A 26,031-nucleotide genomic window follows, 5' to 3' on the forward strand; every position below is an offset into this window, starting at 1 on the left:
ATGGAGCCTCTATTTGGAATATATAAAACCCCAAACAATCATTTGATAAAATAATATGATTTAGTACATATATTTGAAAAATTGTAGCCAAAAGTTGTTTTATGATCAGTATAAAATTTTGGCTTGCCTCCATATCTTGTCTTTGGGTACATAAAGTGTATTTCTGAGAAATTTAAAATGTGCTAAAAATTTCCCAGTAAATGGGTTTTGTTTTAGCCGCAGAAAAGTAGTTCACAGAGATTTTTTCCATATGACCTCCCTTCAGATTCCACGATGCTGATGTATCCTTCACTCCCACTGCTTTGGTTTGGTGTCGTTCTTCTTTGCTTTCCACACTGAGTGCTTCCTCATGCCTGTGCAAAAGTCCATGTGTGATTTGGGAATGTGTGAAACATAAGAATTCTTGTTTTGGCAGACTTTCAAATTAGGGACTAAAGTGAAATTAAGTTTTCCAAATTCCACTAAGAGGAGTTGTCTCAGAGAAAAAAATATTTTCAGTGAATAGGAGTATTTCATTTTAACATTTCTTTATGAAACTTTTCGCGTTTTATTATCGTCAATCTTTGTTTAAATTGAAAAATCAAAATATGTGGTTTAAAAGTGAGAATATTGATACTAGATTGAAAAAGTCAGAGTAACAATTCCTGTTTTTTTTAAAAAAATGTAATATGCAGCTGAAGTTGGCCTGATTGTGCAACACATTTGGATTTTTTGAAAAAAATGCATGTACCAATGATACGCTTACCTTAAAATATCTGAGTACAGATCCAATTTAAAATGCATGTTGCTCTCCTAGTGAGATACAGAGCACATTTTTCATGCATGCCTTGTACAAAACCACAAAATCACACAATGAGCCAGGCTTTCCAGGTGCCAACCTGCTACCACCAAGATCTTCAGTGTATGTACAGCTTGTCCATTGAAAAACTAATGGATTAATATTTTTATTTTTGGCCTCTGTCTGAGGTGAATGAGAAAAGATACCACTTCATAGTATGCAAACATGAGTTGTGATTCGTATCTTGAAATCTTCTATTTATTCTTACTAGGACAATTGCCCTCTTTTGTTCAACCCTCGTCAATTTGATTATGACAAGGACGAAGTTGGTGATCGCTGTGATAATTGCCCCTATGTGCACAACCCTGCGCAGATTGACACAGATAATAATGGGGAGGGTGACTCATGTGCTGTGGACATTGATGGCGATGGTATGCTTTCAGTTTTGAGAATTAAGTGATGTTCCACAAATACGCTTTGCTTTATGTCCAGTATGACAGGCTACCTTGTTTTACATGTGGAATAAAATTGGGTCTAGCAGCTCAAAAAGTCAGGACAAGAAACAGAAGACTGACGTTTATCACTCCTGTGTAGTATAGTTGCATAAAATCCCTACAATATTGAAGAATAAAGCACAACAACTTTTTATCAGTGTAAACTTAAAAAAACAAAGCAAAAAAAAAAAATCTTTCCTTCATCTGTGTTCCAAAGTAATCAGGGTCTAATATAACACTTCTGTTGACTTTTTTTTTTCCTTTTTAGGGAGGGAAAAGAACATCAGAACATCCATGCAGTTAAGACAACATCTGTAGGAAATTAATCTGCTTTTCTATGAACATAAGGGAAAGCCCACAGTAATCCAAACACACATATTTTATGTCTTAAAATATTATTAAAAGTGTTGATTTCATCTTCCAGTACATGCCTATATGACCCAAATTTGATCAGAATTAAGGAGCGGTAAAAGCACTTAAATGTCTTTAAAAAATCACATCCCTGTAGCATTTCAAATTTATGAGATCCACAAGTACTAGAAGTTGAAGAAATCTAGTTTTGTATTTTCTTAAGTAGCATTTTAAACTTTTGGATGATTATCTGACTTGAACTTCTGAACATTTTGAAGTCCTCTCATCCTTCTGATTATCAGGTTCTTAGTAGTACTCATGGTAGTTCTGCATTTGAAGAAAAAAGTATAATATGTTATTGGCTGAAAGATTATGTGAATATCCAGGGATCATATAATGAAGGAAAGAGTCCTTGTATCATTTCCAGACAGATATGCCAACATGTCTGGATTTTGTTTCTTTTCAACATATTATAATTTTTTTCAGAGATTGTTTGTTATATAATAAAGTTTCCTAAGGAGGAACTGTTTATTTTGAAAATTTGGCATGCTGTACAATAAATGGTGCACATATTTGGGTAAAATTAAATTATGTAGTGGTAAGACAACTGAACATTAATGCAGTTGTTTCTATACAAAACTCTTCTCCTGTACAAAACTGTGATATAGTTGTGTGTTCTATGTCATATCTTAGAGTGTGGGAAGAAAATCCAAATCAAATTATCTAAAAAGAAAAATACTCCACCCCTTAATCTATTATTCTATGTAAAAGGGCTAAATTCTTAAGACATGACCAGCTCTCACTCTAGCTAAATTCCTTAGGAAAATACATATGGAAGACTTTATCATAGCAAGAAAAGTGGAATTGATACCATCATTGCTTTTTCTAATTTTAGTCTTTTCATTATTTCATGTTCTAGTAACAATGTAGCAATCAGAAAACCTATGAACTCTTTAAGAGCCTTGCTTCTTTACTGATGACTCCTACAGTCTATGACTGTCTGTGCTTGATGTTTTATCATTATGGTTTCTTCAATCTTGTGTTGTTTTTTTCTCCCATAGACATTTTTAATGAACGAGATAATTGTCCTTACGTCTATAACACAGACCAGAGTGATACAGATGGTGATGGAGTTGGTGATCAGTGTGACAATTGTCCATTGATGCATAACCCAGACCAGGTAAATGTTAGAGATAGTTTCCTTAATAGTAACATCAGAACACGGGTAGATAAAAGAACACAGGAATTGGCCTTAGTTCCTGTTTACTGTTGAACTGCAGATGTGGATCTGCATTACTCATTTTCACATCTTGAGTTGTCAGATCTCTGTGTCCAATGAAAGGGAAGTAGAGTGATGATACCTTTAATCCATCTTCAAGCCTTTGGTGAACTGCTTTCTTGCCCCATGGCAAGTGAGTACAGCCTCAGAGCTGCATTTGATATGTCAGAGTTTGTTGGTCCATGTGCAGATAAGTAATATCAAGTATACAGAAGCAATCAGAAAATGTGCTGCCCAGACTGATGCTCCCCTGTGATCTCTGAAATGAGTGTAATGAAGATTGTGGCCAAAGACGTGCCTTCGAAATGTCTTGGGCACCAGATCTTACACACTGATAGGAGAATAAGTAGCCATACTAGTTTGATATAACATTTCTGCCTTAAGCACCGTTGTCGTCATGCTATCACTTGTCTCCAGAGAATTTCTTGAAGATAAATGTTTAGAAATTAAGTACCAGGCTGTCCATACTTTTGTGTTAAGTAACAATAATAACTTTACTTTTTAAATTTTTGGGGGGTAGACTGATGCAGACAATGACCTTGTTGGTGACCAGTGTGACAACAATGAGGACATAGATGAAGATGGCCACCAGAACAATCAGGATAATTGCCCTTACATCCCAAATGCTAATCAGGCTGACCATGATAAAGACGGTAAAGGAGATGCCTGTGATCCTGATGATGACAATGATGGTGTCCCAGATGACAGAGACAATTGTCGCCTCAGATACAACCCTGAGCAGGAGGACTCTGATGGTAAGAATAATGCCATATTAATTTAATTTAGTCCTTGGTATCCAATTCTAATCTTGGAGTCTTTATGTGTGACGAAAAGAAAGACTTTATGTCAAACTGAGCTTCTTTTGACATTTGAGACACCATGAACTTCAGTGGAACTGAACTGGCCAGTTTGGTCCAGGATTAGAGCATTAGAAAGCATCTTTGAAAGAGTCTCAAACATGCACATGTTTATTTATAGAAGAACACTTTTAACAAATTTATACTTCTGATTTTCACTTTGAATAGAAAAATTACAAATCTGGGAAAATACTTTGAATAGCTTGAATTTCAATTGTCTTCAAAAAAAGAAAAAAGAGCTGCTTTACTTTCAAAACAAGTTACCTTCTGAAAATTAAAATGGAAAAAATATGGTTTGCTGCTCTGTTTTATTTTGAAAAACAGACTATTTCTTCAGGCTCCTGAAGTCTAAAACTGTTAGTTTTTAGCTATTTTTGTAAAAAAGATTTCTGAGCAGCCTTTCTCAAATTTGCTTTCTAAATAGCTTTAAATATGTCTCGATGAGGTACATGTCAGAGTTTAAAAAGTCAATATATAATTGTTCTTTTCTCCAGTTCTGTGGTAAAATGTTGCTGATCACTCTCAAACAGTCTTCCTGTATGTTTGGCAGTATTTTAATAATGAAATAGTGATAGTTTCATGATCATAAATGTAATTTAGAAAACACTTATGATCCTTTGAAAACTGCCATAATATGTCTATAAGTAATGGCCCTTGCAATAAATGCAGGTGAGCAATTTCTGGTTTGAGTTTTATATATGTTTAGAAAGATAAAATCCTGTGGCCCGATTGATTTCCTGGTAAGACAATTGCAGGTAGTAGGAAGTTTCTGGTTGGTAGTCAGTGGTAGGTCTTAAATTACTTAACCCCTCAGTCCAATTGCATATTCAAAGTGTCTTTGTACTTGCCAGTCTCTGGAATAGTCCCTTAATTTCAGAAATATTCCAGAATAAGGGTCCCCCCAAACTGGGATAGTTTGCTAGAGTTGTCTGTCACCTGCATCTTGCAAGGGAAACTACATTTATGTTTTTGAGTAAGGATTCACAAAAAATGTAAATTTGAACAGTTGAGCCTGCTCATCAGTGTAATTAGTGGTAGGTCCAACAGAAATCTTGGCAAAGCAATAAATAAAGCCAAAAGATGCTCCCACGCTCTTGAAGATGTGAGCTATAGCATATAAAGATGAAGCCCTGGAGAGAGCTCTTGGACGTGGCTGGGTAAACAAATGCTTTATAACTTTCTTGACAGGGAATCAATGTTGTCAGCAGCAGCTCAGTACCAAATGAATGTCAGCAGGACTCTCAGTGAATAATTAGATTCTCCTGTGACTCAAGAATTACCTCTTTGATATTGCTGAAGGAAATAAAATTGGAATTTCATTCTCTTTTCTCCAATAAGCACTAAGGCAAACGGGTGCAGGAGCACACAGCTGGTCAGGATTTGGAGTCCTCCAAGGCTGATAGCTAGGTTGGAAAATGGGACCATTTTACCACATATGTGACCTGCAGGAAGACTTTGAGACATTAGGTGCTTCAGCTTTTTCAAATGACTAAATTACCTTCTTTTTTTTTTTTTTTTTTTATTTCCTGTTGCCTAAAACTCATTCTCTCTGAAAGCTTCATAGTTGGATAATACTGTGTTGATTTGGCATAGTAATATAGCTTTCCATTTGTCTGTGAAGCACCTAGTAGGAGGTCAATGTTGAATGAGCTGAATCATTGCTGTTTCCCATTGTGTTAATTCCCATGTTTTTAGAGCGGTCACAAACACACATACATGCACACACAAAAGTTGATGCTACATGAGGGTAGAAACAAATTAGCTGACAGTTCTGGTTTTACATTAGTACCCAGTGTAATATCCAGTGGTTTCTGTTGTAAAAATCAGAACCGTTTGTGAATTTTTTCTATACTTGTGTAGCCAAGTTTTTCTACTTTATTTTCAAGTGTTTGTACTATTGTATGCCTCTGAATAACACTGAATAGCAGTGGCATTGACAAATAGATTTTTTTTTTATATGCCTCCTTTTACCAGCTGCTATTCAAGGCAAGTCACATCTGGTTTCTACCAATGTTATGGATAAATTAAGGGAATAATTTTTAATTTAAAAAAAATATTGATCCTAGTAGAAGCATTGAGCAGAAGCACAACTGTAGCTGAGCTGTGTGGATGTATTTTTAGGGTCTCTAAAAAACTTCATGTGATCATATAACAAAACTCAATATTTCCATTCCTCCAAGGCCAGTACTGTTGGATACAGTGCTTCTTTCTATTTTCTTACAGTTTTTGAAGTGCTAAATTTTTCTAAGACAAATTATCCTACCCATAAGTGAAAGTGTGACTAAACATGTTTGCATATTTTACTGCAATATTGTCCCCACTTTCTTTTGATATAGAGGTGATGCTTTTGCAATCTGAAGCACCTTAGATGGAATGTTCATGAAGGAATCTTGAGACAATGATAAAATTGTCTCAAAAAAGTTTAATATCTTCAGTAGTATATAAGGATTTAGTAACATGCAGAAAGATACAGATTTTAATTCTATTGTTTGAATTAATTCACTGCACATATTAAAATGTGGTGTTGTATCCACATATTAAAATCTGGTGTTGTGTCCACATCTGGGACAAATCAAACTGAAAATGTAATGCAAGCATTAGTGAATTACATCCACATAGCAAACTTCCACCTTATCTCACCCTGATTCTAAAGCAATGTATAGACTGGGGCCAGATTGATCATTGACAAGACAATTTCATTAACAACAACTTTGGCCCCGATTTAAGTTGATGACTTCTTATAGTCATTATGAGCAACAATTCAAATAGACATTCAGGACTGAAGCCTTCTCTGGAGTCATTTGGAGCGTTCTTTGAGAAACAAGAGAATAACATACTCATATGTATCATAAATATCTTCTGTCAGTGGTAGAGCTTTTAGGAAGACTGAATAAATTGCTAAAAGTTGCATTTGCTTATTTACATTTCTTATAGGTGATGGTAGAGGTGATATTTGCAAAGATGACTTTGACAATGACAGTGTCCCAGATATTTATGATGTATGCCCCGAAAACAATGCCATCAGTGAAACTGATTTCAGAAAGTTCCAGATGGTCCCCCTGGACCCCAAGGGAACAGCTCAGATTGATCCCAACTGGGTTATTCGCCACCAAGGCAAGGAACTGGTGCAGACTGCCAACTCTGATCCTGGAATAGCTGTAGGTGAGTATCATATGTCAGCCATCATTTTTGGAAAACTAACCAATGAGCTGGTGACAAGGAAAGGAAAAAAAAAAAGTATGCATACACACCTTTTTTTGTGCTGCAAGCTTTGGTCTGACACATGGGCATAGTATATATGCTCAAATTAAAATCAGCTTAATGCGGTTTGCCTTTGACCATTCATCTCATCTCCTACTGTGACACATACAAAATACCCCATTGAAGAACCTGATATAAGTATAGTGCCTGCTGTCTTCAACATCACTTGTAAACAACTTATTTCTCTCCAGAAGCCTCTATGCCATAGGTAGGCAAGTTTCATTACCTCCTATCCCGCAGGAAAGAAAACAGAAAAAGATAATTTATGATACCTGGTAAAACTCAGGCTAGATCTGGGACCCAGCATTTTAACTTAATGGTTTGTCTCTTCTGTCCTCTCACAGGCTATGATGAGTTCAGCTCCGTTGACTTTAGTGGGACATTCTATGTTAACACAGACCGCGATGATGACTATGCCGGCTTTGTGTTTGGCTACCAGTCCAGCAGTCGGTTTTATGTTCTGATGTGGAAGCAGGTCACTCAGACCTACTGGGAGGACAAACCCACCAGGGCTTATGGCTATTCTGGTGTGTCACTCAAAGTAGTGAATTCAACAACTGGTGCTGGTGAACACTTGAGAAATGCGCTGTGGCACACAGGAAACACCCCTGGACAGGTGAGAGATTTAAAAGTTCAGGCCAATGATGCATGACTAATATTTTTTTAAAAAGGGAGGTGTCTCGAAAAGAATTTCTTTTCACACCTCAATTGTCACAGATGTTTATCAGATTTTCTTGAATTCCCATGTTACTAATGTCAATAATGACATTTGTATTGTGTTTCAAAGAAAACATCACATGTGTAAAAAATTATGAGTGGAAAAAATTACACATATGAAAGGGAGATGTGGTGTGGTCCAAAGAAAAAGGAGTTAGAGGTCTCGGTTATCCACAAATCCTTTGTGAATCTCTATATTGGCACTTACTTCTTCGGCATTCCAGCTCATTTGAATTATACATGGTTTAGAGTTCAGTAACCAGTGACAGCCAAAGAGAAAAGAAATGAAAACAAAGAGAGAGAAAAACTGCTGCTGTTTCAAATAGGGCCCAGCCATGGAAGAAACTTGTGCCTTTTAGAAATGAAGCTTCACATGTGGATAGGAGTTTTGCAGTGTTGAGCTCCTTGCAGGAAAAGAACCTTAACTGAGTGCAAGAGATTGCAAGGAGCAAGCCACAGGCAGTAACATCTGTGCAAGCTGCAGTCCCCCTCCTTAGGTGGAGGCACTCCTACAGTGTGGAAAAGTAGTATTGACTCGGGCAGCGTGGGTTTGTATGTGCAAACAGGCAGCAGTTCCCAAGGGAAGTCAAGTTCAATGTTGAAATGGTCTTCAGTGACTCCAGCTATGAAACTACAGATGGGTAACCGATCAACAATTTAAGACAGAAATTTTCATTACTGTTGCCCTGTAAAATAGGTTTGGTGATCATTTGGTGATCATCATGATCATCAAAAGTTGAACACTATTTTCAGGTTCATGCCTGTGTAGCAAATAAGTTTTAACTGAATCTATGGTTACTGTAGTGAATGTGCAGTTACTGGAGCACAGTCTGTTTCTAATAAGGCATTTATATTCCTCCTGTAGGTGCGCACTTTGTGGCATGATCCCAAGAACATTGGCTGGAAAGATTATACTGCTTACAGGTGGCATTTGATTCATAGGCCTAAAACAGGATTAATAAAGTAAGAAATGTTTCTGCACCTCTATATTTTCTAGTTGCAAAATTGTTGTCTCTGACGTGAAAGCTGTGTTAGCAGTTTCTTTGTTAGATCTGATAATGGTGAGATGTATGTGACAGTGTTTTTCCAATATCTTGGGGACATTTTGTTACCTTTAGAATAAGGTTTTTTCCCCTTTTCATATGGATTTAATTTAGTCTGGGTGGTTCAATATTTACATCAGCTAAATATTTTTAAATTAAAGGAAAAATAAAATTATTTCTCAATAGCTCTGCTGTAAAGGGACCAAAAATTCCTGACCAAAACTTAAAGCAAGATTAGAACATGAGATTCCTCCCCAGCCTCTGGAATGTGAATGAATGAAATTAATTAGAAATATCAGAATTGCCACAGGGAACTAGGCCAATGGCCTGTCTACTTCAGCATCCTGTCTCCCATAGTGGCTTATACGCGATACTGCAGAAGAAGCCATGAGCACATCTGTGATGCACACAGCTAGGAGCTGTGGCATATGACTTTCCTTAGAGCCCAGCTGTTTATCTGATGTTCCAAAGAATGAGCATTAACTATGCATGTCAGTTTTATCTTCTACTAACTACTGTAGCTGTAAAGGACATTTTCCATGGGACAGAGTCTGACCTCTTGTTTGTGCTTATGAGCAGAGGAGTTTCATTTGGCTGTGAAAGACAAATTCGTATAAACTAAGTTATATTTTTCTTCAAAAAAAGAAGAGGATTTTTTATGCATCAAAATATTGCAGTGCAAAGCATTGACTGATACAGGTCAAAGGGAAACTTCAGGTTTTCATTCATGTTGCTGTTACCTCTATCTTTTTTTGTCAAATATAATTAGTGTCAGACAAAGCACATTTCAATTAGCATCCCATTAGATTAATCAAGCTTAACAAATTCTATGGTCCAGGACATTAAATTCCGTCATTTTAGTGTGTTTTTGTAGAAAATAAATAAATAAAATAAAATTATTTCACTAATACAGTCATGAAACCATTTTATTTGTAAAGAAATAGCAATTTAGTGTTAACATGGTTAGAGCTGCTTTTTTTTTTTTCTTTGTGGGATGAATAATTTATTAAACTCTTCCCATGTGTTTTGGGTTCTTGAAGTTTTGAGAATAACATTAAATAGGGTTACATGACCATGAAAACCTGCCATTTTTTTTCTGTTCTTTTTACCATCCCTTAAATAGTGTTCTCAGGGAGCATTTTTGTACTTGTCTTTGGGCACTCTTCAGAAAATAAAACTCTTCAAGGTAGAGCACATGCTGGATATGCATTTCTGGCTAAGTAGATATCTGTCTACAACCCTTGAGTTATAGGAAGCTGCTCAAGTGTGTTCACCCTCATGTTTAGCTATTCTGCTTTGTATAACTAATGTATTGTCAACTGAAGCAGAACCATAATCCCTTCCTCCAGAGATTGCTCTAATTAGCAGGCTATAGAGTAATTTCTCATTTGTCTCAAAGCTATTTTAAAAGACTGAGAGCCTAAGAACCTTGCCTATCTCAAGGTCTCCCATGAGAAGTAGAGAATCCAAGTTCAAGGAAGTGCAGTCTATCTGCTAAAGAAGGAAAATGAGGAAGTGTCTTTGGAGGTCTTTTGGCTCCAGGGTGTAGCCTGAAACACTAAAAAAACCCAAAAGCAAACAAACAAAAATCCCAAGTTCTCCTTTTCCAATTTCCAATTTATTATTAGTCTAGCTGTTTGTGTTCAAATCCTTCCAGCTTTGATTAAGCTCTGAAAATGTCAGAAATGGAGATTCAGCATGTCTCCAGTTAATGTTTTGTTTGACTCTAAAGGGATGGTTCTTCCAATTTCTGATGTTGGCCCTTGTACTTCAAGATAAATAAATCAGCCATTTACACAAATGTAAAGAAAACTTTGCTAAGTGATGTGGTGAGGTCTTGTGCTAACCTCTGAGTTCACAGGGACAGGGGCTTATCAGTGAATGCTAGTACATGACATAGTTCATTCCAGGAGACATGACTGTTCTAAATAAAGAATTAGGAAATACTTTGCAGATGGTGTGCATAAAATCACTTATGGAACAGCTCTGCTGCTTCTGATTAATGTGCTATGGCTGCCAGCCAGGTGGGCGTGAGATAGAGATGAGAAGTGATCCTTACAATGAAGTTGGATTTTGTGGTGCCTTGTTAAAATTAATTCTGTTTCAGTTCCTGGGAACTGTTACCAGCCCTTAGCACTGGACACTGTGTTATCATCCTTGTCTAACTTAAATTATGTTTCTCTTTACAGAGTCTTAGTGTATGAAGGGAAACAAGTCATGGTGGATTCTGGACCCATCTATGATACAACCTTTGCTGGTGGACGATTAGGTCTTTTTGTCTTCTCTCAAGAGATGGTCTATTTCTCTGACCTCAAATATGAATGCAGAGGTTAGTTACCCAAAATGTCTGGAAAATGCTGAAGCCTTTGACAACACAGCATGGAGGAAACCTTGTTTTATTGAATTACCGTGAACGCCCTTTGGCCCTGTAGTCATCCCAACTGGAGTAACAACACCCAGATGTTTAATACTACCCACCTGGAAAAAATGAGATAGAAATCTCTGAGCAAGATATGCATTTGGAATTCTCTGTATATCCACTTTTATTTGTAGGCTATTTCAGTGTGTCCTGCGGGCAGAGAGCTACTCTGAATCACCACTCTTTCAAGAGGCATAAAGGAGAGAGCAGATATTTTTAATGAGCATATCTGTCTGTAGTGCCTTGTTTGAAATGTTTTGATACACAGTAATGCTTTCTCGGATTTTCTTACATGTGAATTTTTTTTTGTATGCATTTAGATATGTAGGTGCACATACAGGTATGTGTGTGTCTATCTATATAGGCAGATACCTCTTTTTCTATAAATGTCCTCACATTTGTAGGAAAATGCAGAGCAGGATTCTTTGTGCTGCATCCCCATACTGTATCATGATGGAATTCGGTTCTTGTGTGGTTAATTTCCTGATGAAATAAAATGACTACTATTAATATCTTTTTTCCCGTTTCTTTCAGATGCTTGAGCAATGGTTGCTGCATTACCAGCAAAATACTGTAAATGCTATGCAACCTAGACACCTCAACACATCCTGGTACTCCCAGTTTCTATTTTTGTGTGCCTCCTGTCCTCTGTCCTCGTGCTCCACTCACCAGGTACCTCCCAGCTGCCCGGGGTGCGTCAACCATCCCTCCACCTAAGTGCCTTCTCACAGCCAGGACTAATGAAACCTAAATGTGAGCGTCCAACCCACCACTGAAGCAAAAGCAGATTGATACATTAGAACACTTTTGTAGAGTGAAAACTTAGCAAAACATGTTTGTTTGTTTATTTGTCTTTTCTAAGGAATGACGTTTACATTTTAAAATGTACTTATATATTTATATATATGGAGAAAAAGAGAGGGGTGATGTTTATCAGTCATTGTCTTTAAGTGAGGAAAAATGTGTTCGAATAACTTTTTAGGTGTATTGTTGACAATTCCTTGCTCTGATCAGGATGGGGCTTCAGCAACACAAAGCCTCTGGGTCTAACTTTAGCAAAGTAATGGAGGGCCACACCAACAGTATCCGTAATGACAATGAAAATGCCGTTGGATGTTAAAGATAGATTATGAACACTTCTTGATTCAAAAATATGTTATTTCACTGATGAGGATGCTCTTAATAACACCCACTAAAATTAGTTTATAAAAATGTGAAATTTGCAACCTAAAGCATTGTCTAGTAGAAGCTTAATTCAGGCCAAACAGAACTGAACTAGAAACTCCCATATGAAACAGAAGATTCATTTAAACATCCAAAGCTGTCAGTGTTGTCTGACTTTCAAAAAATTATTTCCAGTTGTTCCATTTCCATTATATTTTGCATTCCCTTGTAATAAATAATATACCATGAACATGTGGAGCAAAATGAACCTGTACTGCTTTCCCACCTGGGCTGCAAAAAGCACTTTGACATCCTGAATCCTGATGTGGGTTTTTGAAAAGGTGGCAATGCCACTATTACTTAATTTGGTAACATATGAATTTAAGGTTCCATTTATAAACATTTTGTTAGTATTTATTATGATTATCACACCAAGCTACCTTCTCTGATAATTTATTTTAAAGCATGCCATGTAACGCTTCAGTAATACATTCACAAATAATGATATTTTAAAGCTATTTTTTAAAGCCTATCACAATGTGTAGATATTGTCAAAGCATGGTATACACTTAAGTATAGTTTCGTGGGTTATATTCATGTACGCTTTAATGTTAAATGAAAAATAATAAGGAATTTATAAATGGAACCTTAACATATATCCAGTTATCCTAATTCTAATATTTTGTATTGTTACCTATGTCTGCTGTATATAGAACTTAAATAATGCTGAAGGGATACCAGTGTTTATTATAAACAGATAAAACAGTTACTCAGATATACAATAGTATAAACATGTTAAACATTTTGTTTTGCTTTGTTTAAATTGTATGAGGTATGTTCACAGACAGAACACATGCTGGTGTAATTTTATTCATAGGTGGGTTAACTAATGGAATAATACAGTACCTCTGCTTTCTTATAGGGCACAGTGAGCTACATGTTGAATCAACTTTTTCTCCCTTGGAACAGATTTTGTTGCTATATTCATTAGAAAAGATTCCACAGTTGCTGGCTGTATTGCACATTTTATAGTGTTCATATTATGAAATCCTTTTTTCCTTTTGTTTCAATTTTGTTTTGTTGCTTTATTATTTTTTTTTTTATCCCCCAAAATCCTCTTCATGAGGTTTTTAAATATTTCAGTTTCTTACTTTTGGTGTTTCAAATTGTATACCCAAGTCCCAAGCAGAAGGGAGGGTGGCTTCATTAAATGTAATGATTGTAATGGCTGTGTAGGGTTTTTTGTTTTGTCAGAGAAAGACATCAGTGTGGGGGAAGTAGATGTTAATATTTGGACTGTATGATAATTTTCCTATTCTATGTAAATTATTTATGATTTTTTAAATTTCTTTTTCATTTTTTTTTCCTTGCAAGTGTGTGTGAGAGATCAATGAAAATTCATTTTATTTTGCCAAAGATTGTAAATAATTATTTATTTGTTTACATGGACGGAACTTTATTGTTTAACGTCCTGATTCATTTAGTCAGATCCTCATTTTTATATATATATATTTTAAGAAATTAATGATAGGAAATAAACTGTAAAAAGGTTTTATAAACAAAATTCTCTTTACCTTTTTTATAGTTTAAAATGTTTTTATAAAGAAAATGTTAAATTCCCCAAAGCCCTCAGTTACATAAGCCTTGCTATAAACCAGTTTGTTTCAAGCAAATCAGCAAATTTGTTGCTTGGTGACACATCACTGACTGTAAACAGCAGATTTCCTAGTCTCTGTTACAAGAAATCATTCTCTCAGGTCTTTATCTGTTAAATTATCCCAAGTTTTGTTTATGGCATTGCAACTCAGAAATTTTGGTCCTACTTCTTTTTCTTGCTAGACTCGTATGCACATTCACTGTATCGTGTCTTGGCCAATGTGTTTGAACAAATACATGACCCTATTCTGTAACTGGTTCCACTGTGAGTCCCATCAGAGTTACTGGGTTTTGATGGTGCGAGCGAGGATTGCCTTCCTGCTGGAGAATTTCAGGAACCAGTGAATCATCACTAACCAAACAATAAAATAGAAGAAAAAATTCTTAGCCTGAGGGGTCTTTGCCCTGAGTATGAACTGCTCCCAGGGAGAGGAATTTGAATTGGATTAGGGAAAGTAAGAATGCCCAGCATTCCAAAGTGGCAGTTTGGAAGTGTGAACTCAAGTCATATTCTCTTATAAATATCCCAACCATTAACTTTTATTGACTTCATGAATCTCCCAAGTATTTGCTTCTCTTGGTTTTACAGTCATCCCAGCTATTTGGTTTCCTTGGCTTTTGGTTCCAGTGCCAGTAGTCACAACGTTACACAAGAAAGCCATGTAGTCTTCAGCACAATCTTTTGACGAGTCCTTTAAACTAACAGAGATGTTCAGTCTTGTAGAGTGGTGGCTTTTTTCTATTTATGCTGCAAGGACATCAATGATTGACATTGTTTAGGTAATAGAGTGATAGAGATCCTGTTACACACATTCTCAAGAATTCCATGTAAGTCTCTGATATGGATCTATAGGAGAGTTTTGAGCGTAAACACTTAGTGACGATTTGAAGGGAAAAAAACCCAAAACCCTTCATGACAACAAAACAAAACCCAGTAAAACAGATGCAGGGAAATAAAACTAGTGTAAACACATGAAACTATAACAGCAACACTTCAGTACTAGTACAGGTTCTTTGAGAAAAAGAAAGGGAAATACCAAAAGCAGCGAATATTTTTTTGTGAATAAGCAGGTTCACATAAAGCGGTAACATCCTCTGACCTCTGCCCATTGTTCTAACAGGCTTTTGAAGATATTCAGGAATATTTGGGTGATCTGGGAAAAACACATATTTAAATTTTTGTCAGCCTCTGCACTTCTGATTCAGAGAGAGAAATGGCTATGGAAGAAGAAGTCCTGAAATCCCTGCAGATGCTGTTTTTCTCACAAGGGGAAGTAGAATGGAGCAGGTGCTGATGCTGCTCCTGACTCCTGCATGATACAAGGCAGAATTTTTTTTATTCTCCTGAGCATGAGGCTCACCTCTACTAAAAGTCAGTGATAAATTTCCTCCCTTTTAAAATCCTTTTGTTAAGTTTTATGTATCTTGTGCTTCTGGGCCAGCCAAAAAAACAGAAAATAATGAAATCCTGAACTCCCCCAAAATTAATTACTGGCGAGACTTCTTGATCATTTTTAAAACATGTTTTTTTCCAATAAACCTTGGGTAAGCCTCTGAATTCTGAAAAGTTAAGCTGAACTCATAGCGTTTAAGGATTTGTCCTTTATAAGACCAATACATTTACCACAGTTTCTTCCAGAAAGGAAGGAAAAAAATCCACCCAAGGATTATACCTGTGATTTTGCACATCAGGTAGCCCAAATATTAGTATCATGAATGCTAACATCTGTGTCTACTCCTTGCTAGCTACACAATAGGGGCAGAAGCTGAACACACTGTCACAGTCACTGGGCCAAATCCTTATCTTGGTCAGCTCAGTGGGAGTTTTCCTATGGACTTGAGTGATATCTGGATGAGATACAGGTTTCAACTTGTGCTGCAAACCCCCATAGAGGAAGAGCTCTAATGCTCGCATGGGAACATCTGCTCTCTAAAGCCATTTGAAAAATAAATTACTATGTAATAACTTGGCACAGTGTTGTTCCCAATGTGGAGAAGACCACCCTTGTAGATTAGGATGGGGAACTTTGAAGCAAAAGAAACCTGAGACGGATTAAACCAAATCCATTATCCTGCTATTTGAAAGCTGCCTATATCAAATGCACCAGAGGAAGGTGTAAAATCTTTATTACTAAAAATCATACATTAGCATACTTGGAAGAAAAACATCATTCCTAGCCCCAGGCAGTTAATGGGTGGTTTCTGTCTTCGTACATGCATGGCTTATTTTGCACTAATATAACTGCAAATATTATTGTTGTTCATATAAGTATCTTGGGTTTTTAATCTCATTTCTCAGCCTATTCAGAGTTCTGGATGTTGATTATACATGATATAAAGTATAAATTTCCTTCTACTAGTTTCAGGTTGATTACTGTTTAATTTCATTGACAGGCTTTATTTCTCACAGGCTTTGGGAAGGAGTGAATAGTATATATTTCATAATGAAACTTCATGTTAGAAAAAAAATATTCTGCTTTGCTTTTACTGCTTGTGTGCATGTGTCTGTAATGGATACATGCAGTACATCAAATTTCCTCTTCTTGCTGAAAAGATCAGCTGTCACGTTGCAATTTTGCTTGAGTACAGGATGCTACCCATGGTTATGGCCTTCTCCAAGTCTAGCTCTTGCATAGACATATGCACACAGACACACACACACAGAGAAATCTACATATTTTGCAAAGGATAAGGGTCATTTTGTGCTTGTCTTGTTATTAATGATTTCCCTAGCCATCTGCTACCAGCCACAGTTGGTATCAGGCAAATAATTTAGACAGATCTTTTACAACCTTTTATCTCATCGACAGTCATTGAACGTTACCCATTCATCTTGATAGACTTAGATTTGTAGACCTAGATGTGAAAATGTATGATGTTTGTTTAGAAGCTAGTGAACCTCTTTTCAGACATTTCTGGACTGTTGCTGACATTTTTGGACTCTTTTCAACAGTACTGAATGCAGCAGTCTCTTGATGGTAGAGGCATGCATTGCAAATCACACTTCAAATCTTAGCAACAGCTGTAACAAGGCAACTCAACTTGGAAATTCTTTTTAGTCATTGAGATTACATAATAATTGAGTAACTTTTAGGAGATATTGTCTTGACACTCTCTTTGTGAGCTGATTTCCTCTCTTTAAATCATCCTGACATAAAGGAAAACAAAGGACAGGGTGAAAAGCTGCAGATACTGTCAGCTGCTACAATGGATAATTCTTGACCAATGCCTCTTTAGATAAGTGAAAAAAAAAAAATCCAGAGTTTTTAGTTTCATGCAAGGCAGGTTTCTCTCAGACAGTCTTCTGATTGAACATTCAGTCTAGTTTTCTTCCTGGAGTTGTTGCTGCTTCCTTCTTGAAAGAAGCAACACCATCCAGTAGAAATTTTAGTGATGGATCTGCCTATTATAAAGAGACAATGATTCAGGATCTGGCAAAACCAAAATCTCGGATTGCTTTAACAGATATTCAGGAGCAGTGGCTACCAATGGTTAAGACATTCTGTGCTGTTGAAACTTGAGTACTTTAGAGCTGGAGAGTGGAGACCAAGCAAATTAATCTGTGGTGGGCATTGACGGCTTTCTGACGAGAGAAATAGTACAACTGAGTTACTGAAAACAAGAGCTGGCAGATATGGCATGACTTCACTTGGCCCATTGTGACAGCCAAAGATATAGCCAGGGTAAGAAAACCTGCAAGCAGCTCTCCCCAGCCGGGAAAAGGGGGAAAATGTACTAAACCCACAGAGAGTTATTTGAAACACTGAGGTCTGCAGATCAGCTCCATGGCTGCTGTGTTGCCTATACTTAAAATACTTTACCCTATCCTCATGTCAATGCATCTGCCTGCAGTCTGGTTCCAGATTTAACACCTGAATGCTGTCCTTAACATTTTTTTCTTAATGATTTGGATAGATTAAATCTAAACAGTTTTACTTGTTTATTTCTAGAATTTTCATGCCAGCATTGATTTTTTCATCTATGAACTGGGGATTCATAATGCTCCTGTATGTCCCAGAGGGTGAAATAATTTTTTGAAAGAGTTCTGAATAAAATTCCAGTGCAAAGCATTGTGGTGTTGTAGCACTGTGAAGGATCGTTACTTATGCCTCTTAATTCCTGTCCAGGATGAGTTCAAAATGTGGTGGCTGCTATTTCTCAAAAAGTATCCGTTGTTTAGCTCAATAGTTATGTACATACTTTCTTCCTTGCTTTGTTTCTCCCAACAGATAATGAATTATTGTGATTTAACAATGCAGTTGGTAAATCACAACCTATTTCATATCAGCTGTTACTTCATATCAGCTGTTTAGGTCCTGCCTAATTCCCAAAACAGGGTTGGAGCCACGATAGTTTTTGTAGTCCTTGCAGAAATAGAAAATTACTTAGAAAACCACTGCAATATTTTCTGTAGCTTCAAAATAAATTAATGCTCTGTTTGCACATATGGCCTTCTTATTAAAAGGAAATTACCTTTCTGTCCTGTTCTGATTAAATATTTATATGAATTTTAAAATGTTGACACTACGGATGGATGTGGAAAAGATTTTGTCAATGTACATAAGTCAAGATGCAGAACTGGTATCTCTCAAGAAGATTAATGTTTAGAGGAAACTGTAAACATTTCACAGTGAATTTATTAATAAGTAAAAAATGACAAGTATCTGAGACATATTTATCTCTTCTCTTGCCCTAGTCATTTCTCTGCGTAGGTGTGTCCATGTGGGATAATTCAATGTTGACAATTTGCCTTATAAGGACTGCCAGTTTTTCATACAAATGTTCTTAATTTTGAGGGACTGTCGAGGGTTAAGATTGTGGGGTGACAATAAAACCCTGGCAGATGTATTGTTAACCCCCTCTCTCCCCCCACTTCCCCCTTTTTGCCCCTCCCTCTCCCCCCTTCCCACTAAGGACAGGCGATCGGGAGGGAAAGAAGAACAGAGAGAAGAGAGTTGGAAAAATTAAAGATGTTTTACTAATGCTACTAATAAGAATAGAGAAAATAATACAAAATATACAAAACCAATCTTGAAAGTCTCAGCAACTGCAGAGCCGGCCACCAAAGTCCTGGATTAGACTCTGCAGCCAAGAGGAGCTGGATTCAGTCTCTCACTAGGCCTCAGTTCTCAGGGACGACCAGCAAGATCCTCTCCTAAGGTCGGCCATAAGCAGAAGGGAAAGAAGGGCAAAAAGGGCCGAGATCCTCGTGATCTCCCACTTTTATATAAAGTATTCACGTGAATGGAATGTTATACACAGTTGGTCAGTTTCTTAGTCACTCGTCGCCCCTCTCGCGAGATGTCCATCCGTGCTTATCAATAAGTTTGCATTCCATTGCTATGTTTACCAAAACATGGGTCTGGTTCTCCAGGAAAATGCAGTTAATATGAAGGCTTTAGCTGACAGGCAAAATTCACTGAAAGAGAAACTTGTTTTTAACAAAACCAGGACAGGGACATACACCATCTTTTAGAAAAGAGCCCAACATTTCTTATGTTGCAAGTGTTTTGTATTAGGAATGTAAAATAAAACTGAAGCCATTGAAAAGTTATTAATTCAAAAGGAAACAATCTCAGAGCATTTTAATTTCCTACTATATTCATATTTTGTATCTCATGATCTGAAGCTTTTACACATGTTTGTATTCTGCACTGTGATGTCACTATTGCATGAGAAGTTGTTCTATTTCTCCTGGGGATAACCTGTAGAAAAGGTAGAAAATACTTTTTTCTCTGCCACAGTTCTCGGAAGTGCACAGCAATGTCAAGTGGGTGGGCAGCAGAGTTCCCCAGTGTCACAAACTAGCAGGTGCTGAGAAGGAAACTGGAGAAGGATGAACACAAAAAGACTGCTATGACTGATCCGTACAACTATTTGCCAGGTCCCACAACACGAAAGAACAGCTCCTGATGGAGGATTTTAAGGGTTTCTAAATTTTCTTCAGGTTAAATATTAACTTCTTTAAGTGTATTAAGCCAAAGGGATTTTTAAAAAAAAAAAAAACTTGCCTCATTTGAAACAGTGAATGTCAAATGTATTTGTCACCTGATCTTTCTTTCTCTTCCATTGATGATGCTTCACTTTGATATTGGTAAAACTTCAGGGAGTACACTGGAAAAAAAATCCTCTGTATTTTTATACTGAATGAGGCACATACTATAAAGAGAATTGTTTAATCATCAAAGAGAGAGGGTTTTTTTTATTTTTTTTCAGAAAGTGATAGGGATCCACACAAGTGGCAGAGGTGCTGCTATGGGAAAAAGGGATAAATTCAGTCCTTGTGATGAGACAGACATATTGCAGGTTGAGGAAAGAGAAGGGCATCTGAGTTTGTGTGGTTCAACTGTGAGGCACAAAACCTTGCTAAAATCTATTAATAATGTGTATTGCTTTCTGTTGATTACTGGCTCAAGGATATTTATTTTGCTCACCTTGGGTCAGCCACTATGTGCCTATATCCATTTTTAAGTACACTTGCACATAGACAAACCTACATATAGACATGTACAGAGTGCACATACGCACAGGGGTTTGCATGCAAATCATAATGAAAAACTAACCTCTTGCTAAATTCCTGTTAACAAAAGCATGGCTGCTGATTCAAAATAGGCATAGACAGAAAAATCAGTACTAAACTTATTTGCTCAGTGGCAGATGGAGGCGTATTGTGATGATGTGTGCTGCAAAGAGGCCTCCACTTTTTCAAAGTACCTATGTTAGTATCACTTTACTGAAGCTTTTGAAAAGCCAGCAGAAATCTCTCAGATGGAGACATGTAACATACCAGATGTGGCTTTGAGGAATGAACGTGGGGAAAGCAGCAGGAATAAAATTGCACAAAATTTTATAGGGACTGACAAGCCACACAAAGTATGTGGGCAGGGGGAGAAAAATACTCTGCTCAAAGTCATAATCAGTAATTGCAGAAATATAGGATCTAGTCTGCAGAGATCATCAGCCAGTGTCTGAACCACCTAAGATGCCTGGCGGGAATCCCTGGGGAACCATTGTGCTGTGTGCATCAGAATCCAGCTGTTAGCCTTTCTTCATCCCTGTGTATTTTTTATTAAATAGATTATAAAAACAGAGAGCCAAATTCTTGCTTCACTTGTGCAAAGGCAGGCTGAAAAATTAGATGTACACATAAAATACAGAAGTTATGTTCCTTGGACTGAACTTACAGAGGCGGCATTTTTCAAATACATACTTTTTGTTTGGGAAACTTCTCTTAATCCTTTCAGATCAGAATGAAAGCCACTGATCCATGTTCATACCTTAGAAATACCAAAGCCTCTTACAGATAGAAACAGAAATGATTTGTGATCATTAACAGTGAGCTGAGGGTAACTGTTAAATCATATTTTCCAAAGGAATACTGGTCATAAAGGACTGGCCATTTGGTCTGTATATCACAATGCCTGATTTTCAGCTATAGCTGTAAGAAATGCCCTGTTTCCAGATGTGTGAGACAGATGATATTCTGGTAAATAAATGGGAAAAAAAAAACAAAAAACAAACAAAAACAGAAATGAGATTTAATTATCTGAGAAGCAGATATCTACACCTGCCCTAACTCCTTATACTTCCTTTTCAGCTAGTGAAGAAAAACAGGCTTTCCTAGAACAATTTTTTTTTTTATTTTAATTTAGGTGTTTAAAATAGAAGAAATAAATCTGAAAACCTCAAATCCAAGCTAAAAGAGGTATGCACTGACAGAACTATTCTTTAGGATGAGGAAGGAAAGCATCTTTCCTGTTGTGCTCCACTCATAAGTGACTACAACACTATAGATATTTTTCTGGTATGGTCTTGTGAAAACATTTCTCTTATGTAGTCTTACTGGGGTATAAAAATGATTCCATAAAGGTTTTTCAAGGTGCACTTAATTTTATCCAGACAAACAGAGAAAGTTTTTCTTTCTGACTATTCTGATTCAGAAGGATTCAGTACCTGTGTTCACTGGACTGGCTTCATCAAAGTTGACCTTTGCTTTACTCACACCCCTGCATTGAGGCATTTGGTTAGAGGGAATCATTAATTACTTATTTCTGAGCTTAGGCAAAAAGACTCTGACCAGAAGGAAGGACTTAAATGGCTGCAATTCTGGATCCTGGCAGCTGCATTCACTTGACATTGCTCATTCTAGAAATAGTAACGATATTGGAACAGATATAAATCATATCCTAAAGAATTAGGAACACTGTTGTGATATACAAGCTATTGCTGGGATATAAGAAATCTCATCATTAAACCAAAAATCAGTTCTGAGCAACTGCTCCAGTTGGCTCTGACTTGCAGTAGGGTGGTTGGGCTAGACAATTTGCAGAGGTTCCCTCCCACCTCAACCACTCTGTGACTCTATAAAAGATCATGGAAAATTAAAGAAATTCTTACATAACCTGCTAGAAGCACTGGATTCAGGTGCTTCATCATTAATGGCAGAGCTTCAACAGTAAATTAGACTGAGTATGAAAATCTGTTAATTGGTTAGTATATCAGTGGTGAACTTAAATCCAACTTTAAAAAAAGGAACAGTGATATGTGTGAGGCTGTATTTAGTACAACATGCAGGACATCAAGTTGCACAGACCCTAAGGGAAGAGAGGGTCCTGACTACACTATTAGACAGGCACAGGAAGTCAGTGTAGTCCTATTTAGACCAACAGATGTCTAGAGCTGGCATCAGTTTTAACCATTACCAGAACTGCCTGGTTGGTCCTAAGATACCTGTTCTCCATCAGAAAATCAGACAATTGCAGAGCATCATGATGCTGCTTCTTCTTAAGGGTTTCTACTTCTTTATTTCTCTCACCAAAAACCATTTCCCTTGCCTGTAGACTAAACAGCAAAAATATAAAATAGAAAAACGAACAAACAAAAATAACAGTCAAAATAAATAAACCATTAAGGATACAGAACATGATTTGTACCTTATAGAACAATTTTACAATGAAAAATGGACTAGGAACTGAAGTAGGCTTTTTACTAATCCTGGCTTCTCAAAAAAACAAAGCTGGCATGATCATGCTGTCTATCTGTCTATCATTTGCTAGTAAGTCACTAGCAGAACTTTTAAGCTCATTGACTAATTTTAATTGACTTGACAGAACTGAATTTGACCAACATTTCTACGATTATTAAGTACTTATGATTTTTGCACAGATAAGATTGATTAAGATTTCTCTTCCATGTGGATTCTCTTTTTATTACTAAATCACAAAAAGACTTAAATATTTTCTTGTAGTTAGCAGATCTATAATCTCTTTCCCTTTGATGTCTAACAATATTTAACTACTTCTTGCAGTTTCTGAGGTCCTTCTTTCTAAAGAAGTACTTTCTTTAAGTAAAAAATAATTCTGTCTTAAAAGATGGGCAATGCTTCAATCCAGCAGTGCTAGTCTGGAACAGTTTGTCACAAAGAAGCTCATTTGCTTTCTGACTACAAACTAAATCTGATTAAAGAATTTTCAGAGATCAGCTACCTACTTAGCACTGTTAAGCTAAAACTACTATGTGTATTAACATCACTACAAATGGTTACACTGGGAGAACATGAATGCTGAGAAAAAACTGTACTATTATACCTGAACTGCCCTTTACACTTTTGGCATGACAGCAGATGGACATGTAAGAATAAAGGATGTCCCCAGCAGATACCGCTGGCCAAAGATTTCAAATTTCAAGCCTGTACTGTGTATGCATACCAATAATGAAGTAGACATACAGACAAATACTCAAAGTGGAAATAAATGTTTCAGCAGTCACTCTTTATAACAGTAATGATAATCAGAACCGCATGTTTGCAAGTCTTCATCACTTCTGTGTGGTAATATCTGAAAGCATTAATTGTCCATGAACCTAATCATGAGGTGATGATCACTAACAACAAAGTGCTGAAAGCTCTCAGCTCCCACTGCAGCCAGAGTAAGGAGATGAGGATACTCAGTACTTTGCAGCAGCAGCTGCCTCTAGAAGCACATATTGTCTTCTGTAGGTCCTAGCTGAGAATGATTGTTGTCACGAAACAAACAACAGCAGCTCAGCTGGACTCCCAACTGCAGTCGGGCCGACAGCCTCAATTTCCTGGTTTGGATTCGAAGAAATCCATTTCTGATTCTGGAGAAGAAACAAGGCATTTGATCTGCGGCTCATGGAAGACCATTCTTTCCCCTGTCCTCTCTTGTGTTTCATGTTTCTTTGAGTTACATCTCCTACCACCATTGTGGAAAGAAAGACAGTTCTGGTGATGTCAACAAGACTCTTCCAAGTGGGTTATGTGTCATCAAAGAGCTGCTTCTCAGAGGAAACCTGGACCAGTGCCTAGAGAGAGCACAGGCTGCCAGCCTCAGAGAAACATTTATGTTATTGAACGGGACCAAGGGGCAGACGCAGCTTGTCCTTCTTTTCATCAAATCAATCAGACAACAAGGAGCAATTCCAGCAAAACAGTCCAAAGTAAACACTATGATTTTGAGAAGGATAAATGACACAAGAAGTCAAAGGAGTCCTTGAAGTTATAATGTATTAATATTTCATTAGACCACCTACTGCCACAGTTGAACAACTCCGTTATGTACAAGTGTAAGGTGATGAGGTCTTGAAAAGTAGGGGAGCCCTGCAGGAAGGATGAACCATATTCTCACTTTAAAAGCAGACCGAAAAAGAGCTTCAGAAACCCTGGCCCCAAACCTTGTAAAACAAATAATGAGGCAAATTTACCTATAAAACATTTTTAAGTGATTGCTCTTTCTGGATATATGTTGACATCATTTGTTGCTTGTTTGGTTGGTTGGTAGTTTTGTTGTTGTTGTTGTTGTTGTTTCTTTCTTTGTGTTTTGTGTGTGTGTGTGTGTGTGTGTGTGTGTGTGTGTGTGTTTTGTTTGTTTTGTCTTGGTTTGGGTTTTTGGATATTTTTTGTTTGTTTGTTTTCATGTACAACCAATATTTACTAAGGCCAGGACTACAATAATGTAATTGCTTTTAGTGTTCTAAATCCCATAAACAATGCCAGTATGTGCAGTACATTATTTTCATTTTTACTGGTAGCTAAACTGTTGTGCAACTTGATGAAAGGAGTGTATTTTTTACTGCTACTCTCCTCCAAATATATTAAGCTACTCAGAGAAGTGAGGCTATTTGAAAGTAAAGCACCAAAATTCAAGTCCTAATGCTTGTGGTTCAAATCTTTGGCTTCTGTCTTTCTGACAGTGTGATGATTTTAAAGGGTACTGTAAAATTAAGCAAACAAAATTTACATCTCACTGGACAGAGACATCAATAAAAAGGAAAAAACTGTTGAAGGGGATTGCCTTGTTCTCCCTTTAATCACTAGCAAACATAGACATTACTGAAAATTGCCAGTGCCGTTTCTTTAACTTGTGATGTTCCTGGGGGTTTTCTGTGTGTGTGCATGGGGAATTGAAGAAGTCTCTGAATTTAGACAGGAGAAAGAAGCACTGAAATTTAGCATGGAGGATTTAGATGGTCAGGCTGCGACTGCTCCACAGTCACTGTTATTTGTCAGTCCTTACTCCTGCCTTTAATAACTCTGTAGTAACTGCTGCCTCTTTCCCACTTGCCAGCTTTTGCCTGATGCAATGTCTTTTCTGACATCCCACTAGAAATGACCTTTGGCTTTTTCAGACAAGTTATGATAATGACTCAGGCTGGACTGATGGATGCTTCATCCTTTTCTTTCAAGAAGTTCTGTCATGGAGAAACATCCGCATTTTATTTAGAAAGTCATAAAAAATTGTTTTCTCATTTTCATATCACTTATCTCTGCTCTTACTGGTGCACATTCAGAAATAAAGCCTTCATTCCTGAAGCTCTGTTTGCACATTTGGAGAGACCACTTTTCATCCCTGCACACCTTTTGAAAAGTTTGTACATGAAATAAGGACTCCACAGCAGCTGAGCGCAGTTGCAGGTCAGCAATCTCACTGTGTTCTCAAAAGTGCAAAAAGCCTTTGTAATGGCTTCTTCCTAGTCCAAAACATGGTTAATGTT

At 37.0% G+C, this 26,031-nt stretch overlaps 1 protein-coding gene across 2 annotated transcripts in view; it reads left to right on the top strand.

Annotated features, from left to right (window-relative positions):
* The window catches only part of THBS2 (thrombospondin 2), a 35,694-nt gene extending 17,605 nt beyond the window's left edge, over positions 1-18,089 (top strand). For both annotated transcript variants that reach the window (XM_082047264.1, XM_082047263.1), the window contains exons 15-22: positions 1,050-1,209; positions 2,685-2,803; positions 3,423-3,657; positions 6,694-6,921; positions 7,365-7,636; positions 8,603-8,700; positions 10,970-11,109; positions 11,734-18,089. In XM_082047264.1, the coding sequence (XP_081903390.1) occupies positions 1,050-1,209; positions 2,685-2,803; positions 3,423-3,657; positions 6,694-6,921; positions 7,365-7,636; positions 8,603-8,700; positions 10,970-11,109; positions 11,734-11,741 (1,260 nt within the window). In that variant the 3' untranslated portion in view covers positions 11,742-18,089. The remainder of the gene's footprint in view (positions 1-1,049; positions 1,210-2,684; positions 2,804-3,422; positions 3,658-6,693; positions 6,922-7,364; positions 7,637-8,602; positions 8,701-10,969; positions 11,110-11,733) is intronic.
* Positions 18,090-26,031: the final 7,942 nt, after the last annotated feature.

Source organism: Streptopelia decaocto, assembly GCF_964273445.1.
Source record: "Streptopelia decaocto genome assembly, chromosome: 3".
Lineage (NCBI taxonomy): Eukaryota > Metazoa > Chordata > Aves > Columbiformes > Columbidae > Streptopelia > Streptopelia decaocto.